Source organism: Vigna umbellata, chromosome 8 (genome assembly GCF_029865625.1).
Source record: "Vigna umbellata cultivar VRB3 chromosome 8, Vumbellata_1.0, whole genome shotgun sequence".
In the NCBI taxonomy this organism is placed as follows: Eukaryota; Viridiplantae; Streptophyta; class Magnoliopsida; order Fabales; family Fabaceae; genus Vigna; species Vigna umbellata.
This window is the reverse complement of record NC_142172.1, coordinates 36,460,201-36,483,624: the sequence shown is the minus strand read 5'-3', so window position 1 is coordinate 36,483,624 and position 23,424 is coordinate 36,460,201. Positions and strand designations below refer to the sequence as shown.

The 23,424-nt window shown below is 33.3% G+C and overlaps 2 protein-coding genes and 2 long non-coding RNA genes across 7 annotated transcripts; all 4 read right to left on the bottom strand.

The window, feature by feature from the left end:
* Positions 1-590: 590 nt before the first annotated feature.
* LOC148194593 (uncharacterized) lies at positions 591-1,972 on the bottom strand. The gene is made up of 2 exons (XR_015781421.1): positions 1,858-1,972; positions 591-801 (listed from the first exon to the last, which is right to left on the bottom strand). It is a non-coding gene; the product is annotated as an uncharacterized LOC148194593 (long non-coding RNA).
* A 2,574-nt stretch (positions 1,973-4,546) lies between these two features.
* Positions 4,547-7,104, bottom strand: LOC148194592 (uncharacterized). The gene is made up of 3 exons (XR_015781776.1): positions 6,644-7,104; positions 6,433-6,538; positions 4,547-4,781 (listed from the first exon to the last, which is right to left on the bottom strand). It is a non-coding gene; the product is annotated as an uncharacterized LOC148194592 (long non-coding RNA).
* A 1,441-nt stretch (positions 7,105-8,545) lies between these two features.
* On the bottom strand, positions 8,546-13,283 carry LOC148194591 (protein WVD2-like 3). Of its 4 annotated transcripts, none has more exons than XM_088097656.1 (7): positions 13,125-13,283; positions 10,382-10,949; positions 9,902-9,981; positions 9,683-9,776; positions 9,531-9,602; positions 9,300-9,410; positions 8,546-9,100 (listed from the first exon to the last, which is right to left on the bottom strand). In XM_088097656.1, exons 2-7 carry the CDS (start codon positions 10,943-10,945, stop codon positions 8,846-8,848), a joined length of 1,176 nt encoding a protein of 391 aa, XP_087953782.1. In that variant the 5' UTR covers positions 10,946-10,949; positions 13,125-13,283; the 3' UTR covers positions 8,546-8,845. The 4 variants fall into 4 exon arrangements, with proteins under 4 accessions (XP_087953782.1, XP_087953784.1, XP_087953783.1 ...); XM_088097658.1 differs by having other exon boundaries at positions 9,683-9,758; XM_088097657.1 differs by lacking the exon at positions 13,125-13,283 and adding an exon at positions 13,083-13,101.
* Positions 13,284-17,270: 3,987 nt separating this feature from the next.
* LOC148194590 (ureidoglycolate hydrolase-like) lies at positions 17,271-22,099 on the bottom strand. Its single transcript, XM_088097302.1, has 12 exons — positions 21,849-22,099; positions 21,669-21,754; positions 21,341-21,415; positions 21,108-21,236; positions 20,422-20,508; positions 20,051-20,253; positions 19,871-19,973; positions 19,497-19,588; positions 19,364-19,426; positions 18,916-19,156; positions 18,092-18,132; positions 17,271-17,577 (listed from the first exon to the last, which is right to left on the bottom strand). The coding sequence occupies exons 1-12, from the start codon at positions 22,029-22,031 to the stop codon at positions 17,465-17,467; spliced, it is 1,416 nt and encodes a 471-aa protein (XP_087953428.1). The 5' UTR covers positions 22,032-22,099; the 3' UTR covers positions 17,271-17,464.
* Positions 22,100-23,424: the final 1,325 nt, after the last annotated feature.

Below are 23,424 nucleotides of genomic sequence, written 5' to 3'. Positions count from 1 at the left end.
AACTTTATCTTCAATTCTTCCATCATTTTCTTTCTTCAGATTCCAATCATCACTAATACATCAATCCATGTTACCAATCTCACACAATGCCACTCTGTTTCTCATCAACACGGCCTTCATCTCTGACTTATAAAGTTACTGATATACTAAACCAAACTGATTTCTCAAACCTTGCTACATTCATTCTTATCCAAAGCTTCTCTTAATCTAGCCTTTGAATTCAACTCCTTTTTGTGAAACGTAAGATATCTCATCTATTAATTTTGTTCTAGAAACTTCTAAAAATTTACTTCTAAACACCAACATCTTCACTCATCCATTGAAACTTAAACTCTAGTATTATATTTCCCTATCAAGGCTTTAACTAATTCTAATATCTTTCCTCAAACCCTCAGAATTAAGAAAGGAAAATCATCTATAGTAAAAGTCATGGTAGTTAGACACAATACTCTACTATCTAGATTTAGAGGAAATGGTAAATTATACCATTTAGACTCAATTCTTCACAGAGAAGACACGGAAGACCCACAACACAGAGGTCATCCTAAGGACGAACTGCTCTGATACCATTAATGTAACATCCCAATATCTCACGCTGGATAATTCATAATTTATATATTGTAACATTACATTTACGGTAATATCCCGTAATCTCACACTTATAAATTCATAGATAATATATGTCTACACATGTTTTAAACTCAGATTTCAACTATAAACTCATAAATATAATTCGAATTCTTCTAGCTTATTCTTCTGTCTCTCTCTTCATTGGCATTGGATCAGACGACATTCCTTCATCTGCTCCCGTATAACATCACGCATTATACGATCATCGCATTCACATGCACACACAAGTAAGGGTGAGCTAACATGCAACAAATCATTTATAAAACATGTATAATTACCTTGATATAAACATCATATAATAATTATGTTCGACACCCTCATACCACAATTCCTATTAGATACTCGTCTCACAATACCCAATAGACACCACAATACCCAATAGACACTCATCCGGATGATACGTTGATGAGCGGTCACGGGAGGTTATGCACTTGTAATGACTTCTACTTCTTTTTACAAATACACTTTCAAAATACTTCATACCATTCACAAGGTTAATCCCCTCACTATGTCCAAAACCGGCACATAGACCAGGACCTCCTGCTCCTCTCACCACATAATTCATCCCTCTCTACTTGAGACTAGATGATTATTAGAGTATCAGGATAACCTCCAACTACGGGACCCTCAACATCAACATATACACAAATACCATAATATTACTTAATCTCTCCACAAGACTCATACCATACTAATATTCCTCAACTCACATTATACCCCTACAAAATCTCCCCATACTACTCATAACATGTTCAGATGCATAAATTCAAATGCAGTATAATAAAATGCAATAATCACAATTATAATTCATAATTTCATATCTACCACAATAACATGAATTAATCAGACATTTCCATTCCAACAACATATATTGCATAATAATTTAACAGTACAAAATCTGTTCAATAGGATTTAAGTTAAAAACTTGTCGAGTAGACTTCCAGGAAAGAGAGGTGCGTCACAATGGACAACTTAAGTACCAAGTCTTTCCTTAGCCAAAGTGTTCCTCAACTAGTTTTTAACAAATTTCTTATTTACAGATTCAAAACAACAGCATATAATATTAACACTGAATTTCAATATAGATTAACATACAGTAAGCATTAACAGTATTCACACAGCAGAATTTCAATATATGAATAGTAATAAAACAATACTAAATCATAATATAAAAGCATAGAACTATTAAATCATAATATAAAAACATATAAAGGTTAGCTCCCCTACCTCTATTCCAGACGTCTCTTGCTCTGAATTTATTTCTCCGAAACCTTTCAGAACCTCTACCCTTCTTGCAACTAAAAATTTCTCTCTATCTTTCTCTCACTTGATTTCTCTTCTCTTGGTGCAAAATACCCTTCCCTCCCATGGCTATTTATAGTAAAAAAAATTTACTATTCATTAATATTTTAATATTATTTATTATTTTAATATTATTTAAAAATAATATTTCAATCCTTTTCTCACCAAATCTGATCCTAATTTCTACCTACTACTTTCTTCCATGCTAAGGAATCCAAATGCTGAAAATTTATTTTTACTATTCACTTTTTACTATTTACTATTTACTTTTTACTATTCAATTAAAAAAAATTTACTAAATAAGTTTATTAAAAATTTGAACCTTTCCTTCTAAAATTACTATAATTTTATATCCAAAATTTACATTTTTCCATCCATTAAAATTATTATTACTAATAAAATACTAAAATTTACTACTATAAATATATATATATATATATATATATATTTTTTTTTTTTATGGGTCTTACAAAAACTAAATATTTGTTCAATTCTCTCAAAAAAACAAATCAATTGACAGAATGGTGTCAAATTCGTACACTTATCTAAAATATTAAAGTTAAATCCAAAACTTAGTTTTATATTTTCTTAAAAACATAACTCAACTGAAGCCCAACTTCAAACTTCTGTTCTTACCTCAAACATTCACTGTCTTAAAATAAAGTTTCAATAGTATTCCAACATGTCTATGATTCACTAATACTAGTTTCAATACAAATAATTTATCCATTCACAATTTAAAACCCATTTACAACTCAATAAATTTTCAACAATAAAAACATAAGAAACATAAATTCAATCTATATGTAACTTTTCTACTAATTCTTCAATACTCTCATTATTTGATTTAGATTTTAAATGTGAGTTTAACTTACCTCTGAATATTTTTTCTTTTCAAGAAATCTATCAAAGTACAAGGGGAAGGACTAATGATACCCAAAGATATACTAGATTTCTTCCAATAAAACTAAACCTATCAAATAATCGCACCATCATGGATTTATACTAGTAATGGCTCATTTTGTTTTTCTCAGTTGATCAAACATGCATTGACTCGCGTGTATGGGAAAAGAGCAAAAGGAAAGTTGNTTTTCAACGCACGCCTTCGAGATGAAGGAGTGTGTTGCCCCCGAGTCATACAACACACAGCAAGATATTCCATGAAGTAAGCAGGTACCAGTGACGAGCGTACCTGAGCTCGCTGCCTCCGCTCCAGTGATCGCATACACTCGACCCACTGCTTGAGCTCGTCCCCCTCTCGGCTGATTCCTTCCAGCATTTGGTGGTCTCATTACTGCTCGACCTCCAGAGTTGCACTCGTTCGCCACATGCCCATTCCTTCCGCAACGAGTGCAATGTCTTCCACCCACCAATTGAGGGCATGACGAACGGTAATGCGGCCCTCCACACTGAAAACAAGTAATACCACCTTGCTGCCCATACTGTCCGGCAGGAACCAATGCTTGCGATCCGCTTGCGTTCGTGAGTTGATTTGGACGAGCGTAAGGAAATCTCCTCTGACTGGTATTATTCCTTGCTACGATTGGTCCCCTTACACCCTGATGTTGCTTCTTGTGCTTTTCCGCCTCGGCCATGTTCTTCTCCAACACCTTGGCCCTCTCCACCATGGCAGAAAACGTTCGTATGCACAAGCTTGAAATCATAACCTTCAAATCACTTCTCAAGCCGTTCTCAAACTTCCGGCACTGCCACTCTTCATTTGTGGCCATTGTGTTAAAACGAACCAAGTGTTTGAACTTGTTCGTATATTCAGAAATAGACATCCCTCCTTGAACCAATTGAAGAAACTCTACTTCCTTTGCAAACCGAACGCTATCTGGAAAGTATTCTTCATAAAATTTATTCCTAAACACTTCCCAAGTGATGGGAGTTTGGGCGTCCGTCAAGAGAGCTTTTGCGCTCGTCCACCAGTGGCTAGCTTCACCAGTTAATAAATATTCTGTAAAAGCCAAACGGTTGTCGTCTGGGCACCTTTTGGCATCATAAATCCTCTCCATGTCCCTTAGCCATTGATCCGCTGCATCCGGAAGTCCCTTTCCATTGAACTTGGCAGGATGATGTTGTAGAAAACTTTCCAAACTCCATTCCGTAGTGGGCTGGGTGGCATTGGAAGAGGACGCTCCTGGCGTGCCTCTGGTAGCAGTAAGAATGTCCATCAATTGCCTCTGCGTGGCTTCCGAACTGGCGCGAGCGGCCTCCATAATCTGCATGGCGTTCTGATTTTGCTGCATCAGAGTGGCGTTCTGTTCCATCAGAGTATTATTCTGTTGTTGCAACCTATCTATCACGGATTCCAACAGCCTAGCGTTGTTGGACGCGTCAGTATCATTTGGCGGTGGGGGAGGAGGAAGTCTAGGCGCCATAGGTTCTCTGGTTCATCAGAAAACGAGCGTTAGAATTGCTCAAGAGTTAAAAAAAAACAATAACTCACTAAACATATAATAAGCACACAGCAAAAACACAGTGCACCCATATCCTACAGTGTCCTTTTTATAGAACAAAACTGCTCTGATACCACTAATGTAACATCCCAAAATATAGTAATTACCATAATTTAGAATTAATTACAATTAACAGTAAATAAGCAGTCTTTACATTAATAAAGCAGAGTTCAAAAGCCGAACGACTTGGATAATAAAAATAGCGTACGCTTAAACAGAAATGGAGATCATTAGGACGAACGGCTTTACAAAATACATAGCCGAACGCTCAAATTACTCTAACATTTAAACGAGCGCTCTAAGGCTCGGTCTTTACTTCCACTTGCACCAGATTTGCTTCTTCTAAATTTTCTTCTTCCAGCATTTCTTCCAGGGATGCACCACCATCTGCTCACATCCACAACGGATGATCATTGCATTTGACAAGACGGAGATACGTATACAAGACAACACAAGGAAATGCAAGGGTAAGCTTATAATATTTAATTCATACGTTCATCATACACATTCAACGTATCAATGCACACGTATAACATACACTTTAACATATTGGAATATAGAAATTTTTATAAATATAAAAGACGACCGTCCGGACTGTATGAACCGTGTAGCTACAGGCGTCCTTGCACCCGAGTGATGTAGTAACTGGGATACCCTCAACAGCTGCCACTCGAGGTTAATCCTTCGCCCCTGCTAAGTGAGGGATACGAAAGACCTCCTGCCATTCCCACACATGACTACTCCCTTCTACGTGAAGATGAGCATCACGGAATATCAGGATGGACCAAGCCAGCATTAGCTAACCATAGTCATACTTTACCAATTCAATCTTTCAATATATATATATGAGACGTTCCTCCCTGGAACGCTCGTCCAAAATCCAACATCATAAATTCAGTTCTCATAGTGTTCACACTTTAACTTATCATAATTCATCATCTTTCACATCATTAGGTTCAGGAGTCAAAAATGACGAACGTTCAGTCCAATGAAGGGTGAGGACGAACGTCTAAATGAATTTACTGGATAATCAGTAAAAATATATAACGAACGTACTTTCTGTTTGACCAATTAAATGAACTGACTCAACTTTGAAGTGTACTGGTACTTAGAAAAATATTTGGGATAAAAACTTGCACCAGATTTAATGCACAATGGAGGATCAAGAACACTTAGAATTATTTTTGAAGAGACTTGCATATGAAAACCACTGCCAGGAATGGAACGAACGTAAAGAAAATTGAATATTTAATACTTTGGACGAACGCTGTTTTATCAAATGAGTATTCAATTAGAACGAACGATTGGTCTGAGACATTGCGCAATTTAGAACGAACGCTCGTTATAAGACCTAGCGCTATTTTAGGACGAACGCTCGACATAAGGCCGAACGCTATCAAAGACGAACGCTCGACTTAAGGTCGAACGCTATCAAAGACGAACGCTCGACATAAGGTCGAACGCTATCAAAGACGAACGCTCGACATAAGGCCGAACGCTATTACGAACGAACGTTCGACATAAGGCCGAACGTTCTCATTTCAGCATTGTTTAATTTAAGGCGTACGACAACTCTACGTTGAGCCGAACACTCAAACATAGTAACTCAATAAGGACGCTCGTTCTCACACCGAATTCTTCCCAAATGAAAGAATTCAATTCTAAGCCTTTGCAGGGAAACCGAACGGTATAAGACCGTACGGTGACGAGCGTTAATTATCATAGGGACTTTCTCAGATACAGATTTTCAACCTTAACAGGATTCCAGATTTTTTTTTTTTTTAACTTATCTTAACTCAATATTTCTCATGTAATTCATACTTTGTAATTTTAAATCAACACAATTCCAGACTTTATACAATTCACATTCATACGTATCAAATATACTCATACATCACAGCCAACACATATTCCATGCATCCAGTTCAATCAACGTTCATTCATACATGCTAAAATCAACATATTGATCATACATACAGTTCATATCATACGTTCATGATTCATACAAGTATAAATTAAATTTATAAGCTCCCCTTACCTGGATAGCAGTGTACGCCCTAAAATATGATTTCCACACGTTCAACTACAGTTCTTCTATACGCAACAGCCCCTTAAGTTCCTTCTACTCAATCTAACCACTTGATCTAAACACCCACAACCAGAATTTATTCAGATACAGTACATGCATAAACCGATAGCATGGTTTCGCATGAAACCCTAATGGACAGCTACTAAAGAGAGAAACTTACCAGTTGGATTCCAGTTCTGTTCGGTCCAAAAGGAAGACCACAGCTGGATGAATGTTCCTACGGTGCTGAAAACGGGTTTGGAGAAGTAACGTAAGATTAACAGTAGAGAGAAGTTGGAAGTTTTAGAGAGAAGATGGAGAAAATGGAGGTTTGGGTTCAGAGGAAGACGAAGAGTGCGTGGTGCAGGTGAGAGGGTTTTCTGAAAATCCAGTTTTGTGAAATTCACGTTCGTTTGAGCGAACGTACCCCAAGCTGACACGTGCCCACTAAATTCTGAACTGGAAGCTTCTTCTGCAACACGTGGCGTGTGTGCAGGGGAAGCCATGTGCGTTTTCAGAGAATGATGGGCGTGGTTTCAGTGAATGTCAGAGAGTTTATCAGATTTGAAAATGGGTTTTAAAATGAGATAAGAATGGATTGAGGGGTGTATTAATGGTGATGTGACAGGTAATTACAGAGAAATTTTCAGGGTCTCACACTAATATTCTGAGAAAGATGATATCCGTATTATCTTGTATTTAAACTTATTTACTGTAACCTAATTAATTTATCTAAGACATCTTTCAATGTCTGAGTTAAAGAAAATCCTCACAATAAAATATTAAAGAATTTTTTTCTTCAATTAATTTTTATATATTCATGTGTAACATGTCCATGAAGCATTAAGATTAGCATTACACTAATATGTTAAGTAAAATTAACTGTTAAAAATAATTATTGCGATGCTAAAAGTTAAAAGAAAAATTGATTATTAGAAAACTTTATTAGTTTTCAGAAAAATAATTGCAGAAAACTAAAAAAAAATTATAAGTGAATATATTGAATTAGAAGTATTTAGGATAACTAATTTTAAATGTTATAGTAAAATGATATAAAAGGAAATATTTATATATTTTTTATAGATAAATTTGATCTTTTTATGAATAAAAATGCTTTTTAGTAGGGAATTCTTATATTTTTTATTTATAGATAAAATGTTTTATTACATATTAAAATAAATAGTATAAATAATGTAATAATTAACATAAATAAATAATACACTAGTTACAAATAACTCCATGGTTATTACATACTCTAATTGAAAATAAATATATACAAATGTTGAAACAAAAATGTTTTCTAAGGCTGTATGCACTTAAACTAATTGTATAAAGGATCTACATTAAAAAATGTTAAAATGTGGTTTGTTCACATGTTACTTAGACATTTACGTCATTTAGATTTAACTCTATCAGGCGAATAAAATTTCGTGCTTAACTCATACTCAAAATAATAATTTAAACTCTGTATTTTACCACTTCTACTCATTATGACAGTATACAATAATTGTACCAATATCAAACACAAATCTGGTTTGACCTCTAAGAAAACTTTTCTTGATCAGAAAATCCTACAACGAAACAAGGTTTTAGAATATGCTTCCACAAACTAAACTACATGGATAGGAAGCACCATCCCTTAGACCAGAAGTGTTGCTTTTACAAATGGGGTATCCTTTGTTCAAAAGGGTTTCTCTTTTGCCGTGCAAAAACAAAACAATACAAGCAATAGACATAAAATTTTTATTTCTGCTTTCTACCGTAACTACTAGACATTAATGTCCCACCTAAAGGCAGAAAGCACTTGACCCTTCAGCAAAGTTGCACGTTATTCCTCTGGCATTATGGCCATAGTATGCCAATGTGAGTGATGTCACTGAAAGAAAGAAAATGGTCATCTAGACGGATGATCATCTTAATTTTAAACAAGGTTCCTTTTATGTTGCATGTAATGTCCATATACTCCCATAAAGTTGGAGGTGAAAATCATAGCTATGGCACTATCTTATCTTTCGTACACTACTACTAAAACCCCAAACGGCTTTGCTAATGCGAGAAAAAGTAGCTAAAGAAATGGCAACAATGAAGCATAATAATTACTTTACTGCTAATCGAACAGCATTATTTGATGATGACTTCAAACAATCTGATCCTGGACTTCAGGCAGACAAACAAATGCTGAAATTGCTCTTGTGAGCAATAGGATTTAATTTTACAAATAATTTGAAATAAATTACAAATAAACATTTTACTACTTACGCAATGCACACAGCAGCAAGTGCCTTATAAGTTAAAGGAAAAACATGTTTGTTGGGAGAAACAAGACCGCAGTCCCCAGATACATATAAATTAGAAAAATGAGGAACTAATCTCACTGAATATTTCACTGGCTGCCAATCTTCAAGTCTGCTTGTCCAGTTACTTTTGCCATATCAATTTCTTCAATATGATTGGCCTTGTTTTTTGGGTCACACAAGTCATTCACTTCACTCTTAACATCATAGTTGTTGGTCTTCAGTGTGTGATGCTTTCTCCGGATACCAGATGCTTTCTCCTTACCCCCTTCAGATAAATTAACTGCACCATTGTCGCTCTTTTGCCGGCCCAGCTTTGGAGATTTTGCTCGCGTGGCTGGTAGCTGACCCAGACATAATACTCAACTTTTGTCAAGCACAGAAGTTGAAAATATGTCTATGTAATTAGATCTTTCACAATTATAATGAGCAGTTTTTCAGTTACAGTTGAAATTTAGTTCTAGAGCTTAAGATGAACACAACATTTTTTTTTAAACTGCGCCCCATACATGATTTTATAACAAGTACAAGAACATTACATACCTTCTTCAGTTCAACCTTGGGAGGAGGCCCCTCATGGTAAAAGCTAGGCATAGGGCTTGCTTTAAAAGTTAAACTCTTCCTTAGCTGCTTGATAGCTTCCTCCATCTCTTCCTTAAATGTTTAGAAATTGATGAAGGAATTGGAATGAGAAAACAAACTTATGTTGTTAAATAAAGTAACAAGTTGGCAATGTATTCCTAAGTTTTGAATATACAGGATAAAGTGTTGCACCTTGGTCCTTGCTTCACTTTGATTCTTCTCAGCTTCCATTGCTTGGTGCTTTTCCTCCAATTTTGTATAAAACTATGGAAGGGACCATGAACAAATCAATTTGAGGTAGGAAAACCTATTCAAACAAAGCTAACTAATACACAGGTTGTTACCTCCTTCCTTTTTTCTGCACGTTCAGTGGACCGAAACACAGGAGCAGAAGAAACAGTTGCCCTGGATTTGATGGACCTAACAGAAGTTCCGGTTCTTTACATTGTCAAGTAGTAATAGAAATTTCAAATTCTAAAAGCAAGTAGACCCATTGCCAAAATAAGAAAAAACATGACATGAGAATTTTATACTTATCAACTTAAACATTTTTAAGAGGATACATTGAAGCTACGGAGCAAGCATCATCCTCATCAGGATGCTTCTTGTTATCAGGTTGCAATGGCTTTCTTGAAACTAACAACTGCAAGTGAAAGCAGAGAAAATAAAAGATTTAAGACTGACTGTGAATAAATAGTAACAAGAAAAAAGCTAACCATACACAGTTCACCAATGACTTGGTCAAATAAAATTTAATTTCATTTAATCGCGATGTTTATAGCAATCCTTATAAGTTATAAGATAACAATTTTACCATTCTGTGGAATCGCTTAATGGGATAGACGTAAAAAGCTTAAGCTGTCTGGTTCTGAACTTTGTATGAATATACAAGAGATAATTTATAAACTTAAAAAGTTTTTCTTCCCTGATGATATATTTAAGAAATCACAGTGTTAGAAGGGATTATTTTTAAAACCTTTCCACAAATATAAAGATATCAGAACGATTAAAGATGGAAATAAATTTAACACATTAGCATATACCTGATTCTGTTTATACATATTGGGAGATAGCACGCTTTTTTTATTTAAAGATTTTCTCTCATTATTGCCCTTGTCTTCTTCAAAAGCAGGACGAGTTCCAACCGAAGCACGCTTCTCGGTTGCTAAGGAAAACGGCTGTGGAACTGTGGGCTTGATTTGGGCACTGCCTGTACACCTGCTATGAATATTTCCAGCAGGAGGTCGTGATCCATTCTTCACAGTGTCTCGTGGCTTGTGTTTGCCCCGTATTTTGTGGGATTTAAAACTTTTCTCACTGACAACATCCTCAGAATCTGAGGTTAACTTCTCCTCGCACTTTTTAAGATTATTGACATCAGAGACCTTAACAGAAACTTCTGTGGTGCATTCCTTCACCTCATACTCCTTTGCACTCTCCTCTGAACTATGATGTTCAGTTGTCTCGTTGATTTGTTCATAAGACTCTGTAATATTGTGATGCTCACCTCCAGCTTCATGACCTGAATCATGGGAAACGCCATCCGAATATACTACCACATGATCTGGCTCCTTGATGATACAAATATCTGTATCTTCTATTCCCATCGCTCTATAGCAAAGAAATGTGAAAACTATATAAATTGAATTGGCTGAAATGTCACAAATAATAAGGATAGTTTGTTTTACAGTTCTCTGTTACGATTGACATACATAACAGAAAAATAAGTACATGCATAATTGAGAAGGGGCGGAATCGGGATGTCCTTATTTTTTATTTTGTAAGCACCCAAAAAAAGACAATAGTCTTGTAGGATTCATTATTTTTTATATAATGTAGATCAAAACAATTGACTCATTTAAAAGAAAATTTGAGCAATATAATACATATAATAATATTTTTGGATTTCGTTTAGCATTGAGAGACTCGGTTCATTCTAAGATCAATACCTGAAATTACATTACAAACATCTATAAACTTCATCTAAAATATGATAATTCTTACGATGTTGATGGTGAAATTGAGTTTGAAGAATTAAAGTTCATTTGAGAGATTCTAACAATTAAATCAAAATCAAGTTTTATGATATTGAATTCTTTGAAGACATTTAGTTGTTTCCCTAATGCATGGCATACCTTGTAGAATAATATTAACTATTCCTATTATTCTTGCACGCACTAAAAGAAGTTTTTTGAAATTAAAATTGTTTAAATCTTATTTGCAATCTGCTAAAGTAGATTAAATAGTGCTGCTCTAACTTCTATTGAAATATTTAAAAAAAAAAGGTAATATGAAAGAATTATAGGTGTTTTCGCAACAAAAAGAAAATACAAAAAGAACAATATTTATCAGTTTTCCACAAGACACCAAAAATTTGAGGTCAACCCTGAACCTATTTTGGGTAGAAAGATAAGAAAAATTAACCCACAAAAGATATGCGCCAAACCATTTCAAAAGAATTTATTTCTAAAACAATCAAATAAAGAAGTATTACAAAGAACACGATATTTTCTAAAAGTTCCTTCATGAAATCTATAATTACACATTTCTCTGAATTTGTTCGGAGAATTATCTAGATGTTATCCTTGAAACTATTGTTCTCTCCTGGAAATATTCATTAGAACTATTTTCTCCTCACTACAACCACAATTGATTCTGACACTCACAATTTAAACACTGTTACTACTAACATGCCTAAATGTACTTATAAATTTAATAAACACAAGGCAAGATGAGAATATTCTCTAAAATCCTTAATCGTTGCGTTCAAGTACAAAAGGTGAAACCAAGGGGCAAAAGATTATTTTAAAACTCAAGAAATGAGCATGACAAGTCTTTTTGTATGAAAGCATATGTGCATTATTTAACATAAATCATATGGAATAGAATTAATTGTCTACCTAATTCCAGGCTTAAAAGCACTCAGATAAACTAAAACATGCAAAAGGAAAGCCATCAAATTGGTTGGTGGGTGTCTCCAATCAATGATTAAGACTCTAATAATTAAAAAATCAACAATTCAAGTATCTCATAAACAGGACATCATATGTGCAAGAAAAAATATGGGTGTTAGCAAGGAAAATAAGAATAGCCCGGTTTATTTTCTTTTTAAGTGTAACCACGAAGATCATCCCAAGGAAAACATGTTGTGGTTTAGAGAAATTAAAATACATTGAATTTTCTCAAACTCCAAAATGAACGAAGAGAATATCTTACATAAACGGTGTCCACCGACAAATTCAATATAAACATAGATCACACGTGAAGAGCGGTTATAGTATATATTTCAAGTTACAGCAGAAATGGCAAAGTTTAAATCTCGATGGATTCATTATTTTTCCAAAACTGGATCAAAACATGCAAAGATTTAGGTGCAAAATGCTTCCCAGGAAAAGAACCAAAACCCAAAAAAGAGGGGAAAAAACTCAAACTTTAAATTATCTATACATTGCAATAGAGAAACAATAAAGAAAAAGCGAATTCCAAAATTCAACATGTAAACAGATTTGTCTTCTTCTTCCTCAGCCACATTAGACATTTTCTCAACAAGTAACTAAACCTTCACTTAAATTTTTTTTCCCATCAACCAAACAGAGCCCGATTTCTAAAGAAAATCAACCCAAAGGGTCAATGAACCAGAAAACTATAAAAGAAATAATTGAACAACCCATTAAAGTAAGCAATAAAATAAAGAAGACACAGAAACAGGGAGTAGGAGGATCGCAGAAAGAAAAAAAAATGTACATTTTGAATAATAGGAATGGAGAAGAGAGCAGAATGACTCACGTTGTTAGATGGATCTGGAAAGAAATAATGCAACTGTATTGGTGTGTTGTGTTTTGAGTTTGAGTTTATGCCTGAGTTTTGTCCTGTACTGTGTATGTTGTGTTGTCGCGCGTTTATATCAGCCTCGTCGGTCACTCGCCGTTTCTTAACGGTGTTAAATTTCGTCTTTCCAATTTTGAATTTGGATTCACCCCCTTTTGTTGTGGTGAACAATTGTAAATAATTTTTTCCTTAAGCCACTGGATAAAATTATCAACGAATCCCTTATATTAAATTTAAATATTCTACCAAATACTTTTTGTCTTCATCTCTCTTTTTCTTTATAATAATTGATAGTGCAATGTTTAATCAAATAGACAAACACCCTCTCGTTTTTGTCTTTACAATTGGATATTTGTGTACAGATACATCATTGCGTGTTTTTAGTCTTTTCTTTTCTCTTTCATTACCACAAAACCTCATAATTCATACACTTTTTTTGCATACCCCTTTTCCAAGTCATTACTTACTAAAATTACTGAATGCTAAGTTAAAGTTCACAACTTTAATTTGAATTTAAATGAAATTCTGTAGAATTCAGTTTGAAAAAGTATTCTCTTTTTTTTTTTTCATGTCAAATTGAATTTTCAAGATAAAATTAAATATTCGATCTACTTGGTGCGTTGTTATCCCAATCATTTTACTCATCTAAGAATTATTGGAATAATTAAAATTCCGTTATTTAACACCTGAAATTAGAAAATAAGTGGATCCTTCATTTTTTTTTTTTTTACTTAAAGAGAATAAAGCCGAAAAAAAAACAAATAAAAATAATCTATACATATTCATTTTTTTTATTTTTTTTAAATAACCATCATTTTAAACTAAAATAATTACATTTCTATTTTTATTCTTTAAACAATCGTTAACTTAAATTTAAATATTTTTAAATTAAAATAATTATTTTATCATTTTATTTTTTTTAATTAATATTTATTTAAATTCAGTTATTTTTTAATTAAATTAATCATCTATAATAAAAAAAGGGCACACATACATCATGTATTTCCCTTGTTTCCAGTAACATTTTTTAAACTAGCGCTGAATCAACCAATTAAAAACCGACCACAACCTTAGGATTTAAGTTGTTTTTTTTCAAAGGCAACAAAATGAGTTTATTGCTAAAATCAAGATTAGGAGTATAAATCAAACAATAAATTGGAAAGCTGAAAAACACGTTTGACAGGTGCCTGATAAAATTCGTCAATAATCAACAGATGGTCCCCTCCTATATAAAAATGTTAATCTCTGCTATAAGTTTTATTTTTCCAAAAAAAAAAAGGTTAAATCCCATATAAACATCATGCACAACTCACACTTATATATAGATAGAATTGCATCATAACGTGTATAAGAGTGGCAAAGTTTTATTCATTACTAAATGAGTATATTCTACTAAAGAATGACGTCATGAATCCTAGAATCGCCACTATAAGAAGACTTCTATTTAGTTATTATTTGCACTTAAGGATTGTTCTCACGGTTGAATTTGTATATATATACGGTTTTTAATACTAAAAATGGAAGGTATAATATGTGTCTATAAAATTTACCTAACTAGAGAAATCACATCAAATTGCCTAATAAGATAATCTATCATTGGAAATATTTGTATCAAAATGTTTATTAATCCAAATTTAAATATAAATAAGTTCTTAGACTTTAAGTGTGTAACTCAACTCCCGGTGAAAGTGGTGTATCATTATTAGTCAAATACTAATTACTAATAAGGGTAAGGTTTTCAACAATGCCCCTTGTGCTAAAGTTTGGAAATTTTTAAAATATGACTAAACATTTATAGCTATGGTTTGATTTCTATCTTAGAATTTATGTTTAAATAAAACTCAATTCGAAAAACTAGTTTAAGAGGGACATTTCTGGTGTTTGTATACACCTGTTGAATGAGGTTTCTATCATTTCAACGTGGTATCTCCATCATAAATAAATAATAGTAGTTACGATCTGGTTGATGACATAAAACACTAATTAATTTTGCCAGTAAGGATCACTAAATCATGATGGTAATGTCTTTGCAGAAAAGCAATTAGAGAAAAGACATTCCATCTAATGCATTGCTTAGATCCTATCCATGACTGTTCCTGCGTAACCCCTCGAAAAATGCCCAACACCCTCCCATCATTTATTAAATTGTTAATAATTCATTCAAGTTCTTGAATTGTCTTTAGCCCTAGATCATTTGCAAATTAATATTTTTTAACATCCAGTGCAAATAACGGACACAAAATTTGAATTTCGTGGCTTGGGTTTTTTCAAACGAAAGCTTGAAGCTTTAATCAAAGCATATGCATGAAAAAGTAGCAAAGCTTTCCTGGGATGTGCATGTTTGTTGTTCGGTTTGCATTGATTTTTCATTACGAAAGTGCGTGCATTACATTCTTTAAATATTAATAATGCACTTCACATACAACTCCATCATCACGTAGAAAATTATGGATATTCAAAAAGTAACCAATGTTAGTTAAAATGATAGCTAGATTTTCATGAGAAAAAGTTTGCATTCATTTGTTCGTCTGGCAAGAAACTTAACAGGAGAAATAATGAGCAATTATACATTTCAGCATTCACATCCAGAAGGTAATTCGTGAGTTAAAAGGATTACGATAAACTTAAATTTTAAAAGTTTATTAGTAATTTTATTTAAATTTTATTGTATTAGTTCTAATAATATTTAGTTTAATTTTAATAAAGATAAAATAAGGATGAATAGTTTTAATTTTTCATTAATTTAAATACAATATTTTATTTTTTTAAAATAAGATAAAGATATATTAAATAATTGTTTTTATTTTGAGTTAATTAATATTTTGTTTTTAGTTTTTGTTATTTGTATTTGGTGAAAGTTGTATTTACATTTATTTATTTAAAAGTTGTCAAAATTAAGTAAAAGTTAAAAAAAAAAAATTGAAGAATCCTGTTATGACGTAAGTCACTTTTATTTTCTACAAAGTGATTTCAGATAAGGGTCAAACACTCTCGAGAAAACAATAAATGCTTGGGTGTTTTTGTAAGAAAGATGTCAAAGGCTCTCAACATAATGAATGTGCACAGCTTAAAAAAAAAGCCAAAATAAATGTGCACAGCTTAAAGAAAAAACCAAAATAAATGTGCACAACTCACATATGTTTCATCTCTCTTTCTTTTTTCCTCTCTCACTAAAGTTTTGATACCACTTTGTAAAAAATAAACCTGACACACACACTGTAACAGGACTCTTTAATTCACTGTAATTTTTATTATTTGTATTTAATCTAAAATCTTATTTACATCTGTTTAAAAAACTGTCAAAGTTCAATTATAATTTGTACCGTCCAAGATCCTATTTACACCTATTTTAAAGACAGGCAAAGTTCAATAAAAATTAACACAATGAATAGAAAAGTCCTATTATAACGTGTGTCACGATTATTTTCTACAAAAATTGCTTTACCCTGTTTTGTCTGTTGAAAAGTCATTATTAGTTTAACAGTAGAAAGTTAAGAATATAAAGGCTACATTAAAAAACAATGGTTTAGAGGTCAAATAAATCACAATCTAAGTCAATTGAAGTACAAAATAGTAGGTACAAACCTTCCCACGTCAAGGTTGAGTTTGAGTCATAATTTGAGAGCGAAGAATGAGCGGTTTGTTCTTTTGAATCTCTCCGTAGTTTAAGCAATAAACATAGGCATGGGCGAAACTACCCACCTGGAGCATCACAACTAAAATTCATCCTTACTTTACTAACTTCCTTCTTCTTGAGGAAGATCTTACAACCCACAATATCATTTTCTCACTCAAAGGATCCATGAAGGGCTATTCCAACCACTAAACTAAAAATATGTATTTTTCCCACTTATATTCTAATCACTTTTATTTATTGAATCCAGCTGTTTTGACCATTATAATCAGGTGGGATTTTAAAATGTAATATGGACAATAGAGAAAAGTAAGATGTCTTTTGTCTCCATACAAAGTGGTCCAACTATTTAAGATTTAAAAAGGCTATTCTGGTTGGGGTGTATGCAACTGGGTTCTACAATACCAGTAGTTTCTTTGTCTTTTAAGCAGTTTGGTGAAGTAAAATTCACTCTTGTGAGTCCTTCCACAGGCAGGCAATTATCATTTTACAACATTAAAAAGTGTTTCTAATAAATCTTCTTGTCATATTGAATAGTTCAACCCCTCATCTTGATAGAAAAAAGGGGGGATTAAGTTTTAAATTATTTAATCAGTAAGCCATAACAGTCAACAGTCTAACAGAAATAAATTACGTTTTTTCAACAATGATAGTCCACATGAACTCACTTCAGAAGATGTAACTGACTGGACAATTTAGCTAGGGTGAGCGCCAATACTTTTACACCATTAGACATATCTTGAATGCTGGCAAACTCTTCAGGCTTATGGCTGTACCCTGTAAAAGCAAGAAAAAGAATATTGACAAATTCTTTTCTTTATGAAGCTCTTAAAAACATTTGAGTTTGAGATTTAAGACAGACATCTGAATCTTCAAACTATTAACAAGATAAGGTCAAATTTGAGTTTGAGACAGACATCTGAATATTCAAACCCACTTGGCACCCTCCATTTACTAGTTGGGGAAAACCCAATCCTCAACCAGTTAAATTGGATTTTCCAGTCAAAAGTTGGGTATGGTAGGATGGGGATGGGGATCAAAGGCTATGACTAGAAGTGTTTTTTCCATGTCTAACTTAACATGAAAAAAATTATATTAAATGTTTCTGAATTCTTAGTTCATTCATTAGATGTTTATTTACACAAGATTACAGCTCTACTTTTCAATCACTATAGGTCTTTAAAATAATTATAAGAAGAGCACAAACTACATTTTGTTCCCTTTCTTTTAGCTATGGATTGCACAAGAAATGCTGAAAGTGCAAGTGGTTCGCAATAAGAAAAGTAAATACCTTTGTAACAAGGAATGAAAATCATGCCCATCGGAGACAGCCTGCAATTAAAAAATGGGCGTACATGAGCAGCAGATATTTAATTCATATAATAGCAAACCCCATGTGTTCTTGTAACATAATATAATTGGATTAAATTATGCCAATGGAGGTCTTTCAACTGCTGTCAGAATGTTTGCAAGCATTAAACTTGTACGTGGCTATAGGATGAAAAGAGAGACAGGAGGCTCTCAATAATATTCTTCTGAATGTATGAAATTATATTAAATTCATACAATAAGCATTGAAACAAGAAAAAAAAAACTGAGCATCAAATTATAGCAATAATTAGGACAAGTACCAGCGTAACGCTACCACTAGTACAAGACCACCCCCAACAAGTCTAAAAACATGACAAGACTCCAAGCATAATAAGAATCCCAATATTCTACAAAATTAAAATGTGTGCAGTTTATGAGCAAGTAAAAATTGTGAGAAAATGTTTTGTGGGTCCAAATAACTTATCCAATCCATTCACTAGCATGCTCAAAACAAGACTTCTTATTTTTATATTTCCTCCCATTTGGTCTCCATTCTGATTACCATTATGGTCAAGGTTTAGTCCTTGTATAAAGAGAAAGAAATTAAATGTATTAGAATAAAGCAGTTTTCCCCCAGCTCATGGAAATCACGGAACCTTTGCATGAACATTTTTCTTCTTAGTTAGATCTTAGGATCTTTTCAACATTTGAAAATTTAATAATGGATATTTTGGGGCACTTCATACAAAAATAATATCTGCTCTAGTAAAACAAACTGTCATCTTTCTCTCTCTCCAGCATTACCTGGCCATAAACAATGAATCATGATAGGCTCTACTGATCATCAATTTGCTTGTCAAGTTTAGTTCTTTTGTTGCAATTTCAACTGCCTTTATGACAGCTTCATCAGAAAGAGCCGGTGGATCCTGATTAATGACACGAAAGTCAGAGAGCTTGACACCACGGGTTTTGGTTATTTTAATTGCTGATTGATGAATTTTCTCCACCACTTTGTTTCTTCTTTCCTCATCAATGTCTCTTGTGTCTATGGCAATACAGAACAATTACAATCTAAATATTGTATGAATGATTATAATAAATTAGTAACTGGAATGATCCATAGGTAGTGAAAGAAAAAGTAAACAATCATCTGTAACAAGCACAATGAAACAACTATTGTATGGTAAAACCAGTTGTAATTTAACATTGTCAGAATGCCTGGTACAACTGAAGTTGTCCAGTAAATACACACCAATTTCGAGGTGAGATTTGCTAGGGATGCTGTTGATTGCTCCAGGATGCAGTTCCAGGATACCTTGTAAAATAAAAGAGATTAGTTTAAATGAAAGTTCTAGATTAACCGAGGCACTTCAATAATAACTTACCAACAGTGCCAACGGTATCAATTGACCCAGACTCCAGCACATGCCTCTCCACAGCCAGGGCTAGTTCAGAAGCAGCAAGACCAGCATCATTTCTGCTCAAAAGGATACATAAAGTGTAATTAAAGCATTAGAGTTTGTCCATTAAGAAGTTTCAATTTCAAAAGGGATCAAAATAGTGGACTAGAAAATGTAATGGATTCAAAAGATAGAATGTTACTATTTGGTCTCTCAAAAATCATGGAAAGATATTGAACAACATAAAAAATTCTGAAAACTATAGAAAAAAGATATCTGCATGTTCAGTTCAAGTTACTGCGATAATAGAAAAGGATAAGTGTGTAATGTAAAAAAATAATATCTAATTTAAGATGGACCTGTTAGGCATGAGGACCGCGCCTGCATGACCCCCATTTCCTTCAAATTCAACCTTTAGACTTGCTGGAGCTGCAATGGCAGTAACTATGCCTATAGATATACCTGGGTCAAGAAACATATTACGTCTGATCATTGAAGTTATGGCTATTTTAAGGTTATGTTAGCTCCAAGATGCGTACCTTCATCTTCCAGAATAGGTCCTTGCTCTATGTGCAGTTCTATAAAAGCAGAATATGTTCCTTTCTTTAAAAATACACTGGATAAGTCGTCTCCATTTTTCCCATACCCAGCAGATCTTGCAGCATCTAGGAAGGATATGTTTTGAATATCAGTTGTTGTCTTTAGAGCATTTGCAAGATCCTCACTCCCGGCCAATAAGCGGCTGCACAAAAGTAACAAATGATGAAGCTAGAAGTAGAATATGGACGTAGCTTGGTTATCATGTCAGTGAGACAACACGAGAGGAAAATAACGAATTATGGATTTGTTGATAAAAATAACTACAAAGAGGAATCCTGTTCGAAGACAGTACATAAACGCAGTTCCTTACCTTCCCAAGCAACCTATCCCAAAGCGTGTTGGCTCTTCTGATGTGAATGATATGACTTCCAATGATCTTCTAGGTTTAAAACCAGACCTGTAAAGGTTTACAATCAATATCACAAACATCACTACTCCCAAAAAAAGTGGATAATGAATTATTGTACATTATAAGTCTCATCTTGGCAATTTGGATCTTTCATGCATATAAGCAAATGCAAGGAATTAGTTAATCTGTGGAACATCTCATTTCTCTCCAGTTGTATGAGTTGATATTTCGGTATTTGCCAGAACATAACTTGTTCCTGTCTTTTGTAAAATAGTTTAGAGACATGGTATGTTGTTTAACATCGAGTCATCCACGGACAACACAACAAATCCATTGCTATTGTTCTGGTCAAGCATGAGACTTATAATGTACAATAATTCTAAGGCCAAGATGTTTGAATAGAAAATACAAGTTAGCTTTATCTTGATTCGATGTTTCTAAGGCCAAGATGTTTGAACTTTGAAATTATTGTACTGAAAGAGATGAGTATCTATTTGAACTAACTTCTGCAGAGGCTAATGCAGAACACCAGGACAGTGAAAATACATTAGGAATTAAATGTGCTAATAGACAAGAATTAAACATTCTTGTATTCTGAACATTCAATTAAGTTCTACAAATAATAAGGAAAATAAAAAAAATGAAACCTTTTTAGGACTCTGATGGCTTCAATAGCGCCTAAAACACCAACAACTCCATCATACTTTCCAGAGTATGGTATGGCATCAACGTGCGAACCTGTTGCAACTGCAGCAAGCTCAGGCTCGAGGCCCTCCCTGAATAATGCGATAAAGCGAAATAGAAGGTTACGAGGTTCACATGTGCTTGACGACCAGATGATATTGTGTTTTGAAAGCTTTTAGGAACAATGGGCACTCACCAACGACCAAATATGTTACCAACAGCATCCTCTCTCACAGATAGACCAGCAAGTTCCATCTGGGTTTTTACATAGCTACAGATAAAAAGACGAGTAAAAGTCTATAAAGGCAGATTATGTTCAAGGCATATCTTCATAAGATTGAATAGTTTATTCATGCGTAAAAAAAAACACTTGCACCTCCTTTCTGCACTAACGTAAATTCACCTTTGCATCAGTCTATGCAGTGTTACATCAACAAGGTTCTTTTACACAATACCACAGCCAAAATATAAAGCACGGCCATGGTAATAAAATTAAAAAGAAAAATGGAATTTGATTCACGTACTTGCGACCCAAAACATCCTTGTCAGTGAACAAGACTCTGGTCACTGATGGAGCAGGTGAGTCAGAAAAAGCTGCAAGCTCGTCAATCTAAGAACAATACACAGTCAATAAGACTATAAACAATCATCATCGCCAAAAAAACCAAAAACCAAAAACCCCAGTTGCGTTAGTAGATTACTACCTGGTTCTGCAGAGCTTGAGCATCAACGGAGAGTGAAGTGAGTTGGAAAGAGTGAGGTTCGTTGATTGCGTAGCCAGAAAATTTCTCCATGGTGGCTGTGATAGAAGGGTCATCATACTGATGTTGCTGAGCAGAGACAGCAGTTAGTGTGAGAACTAGAAATAGGAGCACAGAGTGAACCATTTTTTGAGGTATTAATTGATTGGCGTTGCTATCAGCAACCACACCTACCTCATCGGCGGTAATAAAGGATTCCTCTGCACGTGTTCTGTCTATTCACGTGCAGATAGCACTCTTGATTCGTGAAAGTGAATGACATAAGCCCCACAAACCTAATATCTCATGATCTCAAAAAGGTTTTCAGAAAATAAAAATATAACTGTTTTCAAATAAAACCAAATAACATTTTACTTTTTATATATTTTATAGATGTTTAGAAAGGGAGGATATGGTTTAATTTATTTGTTTGCATTTTTATCTAAAACTAGTCTCATCGCCCGTGAGTACGGTTTTTTTTTTTTACTTTTTTTTTTTTTTCTAAGTAGTGACAAAAGATAGGCATGACGAGTTTTCATTTCGAAATCTGATCAGTTTATTCATTTTGGTTAATCGTTTATTTTATGAGTCCGGCTATATGTTAATTTGGTCATTGAGTCCATTCTAGCAAGATCAATTAGTTTGTCTATCTCGACAATTAGTCAGCTTAGATCATCACCTCACTCTGTGACCATTGTTTCTATCTCGATTCGGTAGAAATTTAAGTGTGAATTTAAGAATCATGTTAGTAGAATTGAAAAATATAATAGTATATAAAGGTAGAAGACACGATAACATATTATTTTAAAAATTTTAGTAACGTTAGTAGAGAGAGATATTAATCCAATAGGTGGTTGAACTTAGATGTCTGTTTGTATTTCTGGTGAAAATCTCTTTTTTGATAAATTTAATTATCTAATAAGACTAGTCCATCTCATTCATTTTGATCAATCGGTCATCCCCGTCTAGTTACAAATTTATATAAAAGAGAAAAATTTTAAATGACAAAAAGATAAATAAAAAAAATGTATAATTATGGCTAACCATTTTAGGTAGTTTATATAATATTGCTTTCTTATATAGTCGATAATAAAGAAAAAATGTCAAAATCAAAAGAATAAAATATTTTATGTTATGAAGAAATCTTTTTTTAGAACACGTGGAATAAGAGCTCATTTATTTTCAATATTTGTTAGTACAAAGTTATTGAATATCGTTTTCTTATCATAATTGAGATATTAATAATTTTTATAAATAAAATCATGTACCTAACAAACCGATAATTATTAACGGTAAAAAAATTGTAACTTTTATAGCAGTAAATTTTCCACCACATTATTTATAAAAACTGTAGAGCATCAAAGAAATAATGTTAAATTTCAAAAGTTTGGAAACAATAAATTACTAATTATTAACAACCTTTCGTTTTAAGTCTTGAAATAAAATGGATTAAAGTGCTAATCTGATTACAAGAACTTTTCAAAATACTCAAAATCCCAATTCATTCGCTATAGTAGGATTTTTCTTAAGATGGTTGATA

Excerpts from the sequence above, each read along its gene's own strand:
- LOC148194591 (XM_088097656.1), bottom strand. The coding sequence starts at position 10,945 with ATGGGAATAGAAGATACAGATATTTGTATCATCAAGGAGCCAGATCAT. Across the intron at positions 9,777-9,901 it reads GCTTGCTCCGTAGCTTCAAT|AACCGGAACTTCTGTTAGGT; the intron begins GTATCCTCTTAA and ends GACAATGTAAAG. Across the intron at positions 9,411-9,530 it reads AAAGTGAAGCAAGGACCAAG|GAAGAGATGGAGGAAGCTAT; the intron begins GTGCAACACTTT and ends TAAACATTTAAG.
- LOC148194590 (XM_088097302.1), bottom strand. The coding sequence starts at position 22,031 with ATGGTTCACTCTGTGCTCCTATTTCTAGTTCTCACACTAACTGCTGTC. Across the intron at positions 19,157-19,363 it reads CAAATCTCACCTCGAAATTG|ACACAAGAGACATTGATGAG; the intron begins GTGTGTATTTAC and ends GTATTGCCATAG. Across the intron at positions 17,578-18,091 it reads TTTCATTCCTTGTTACAAAG|GGTACAGCCATAAGCCTGAA; the intron begins GTATTTACTTTT and ends TTGCTTTTACAG.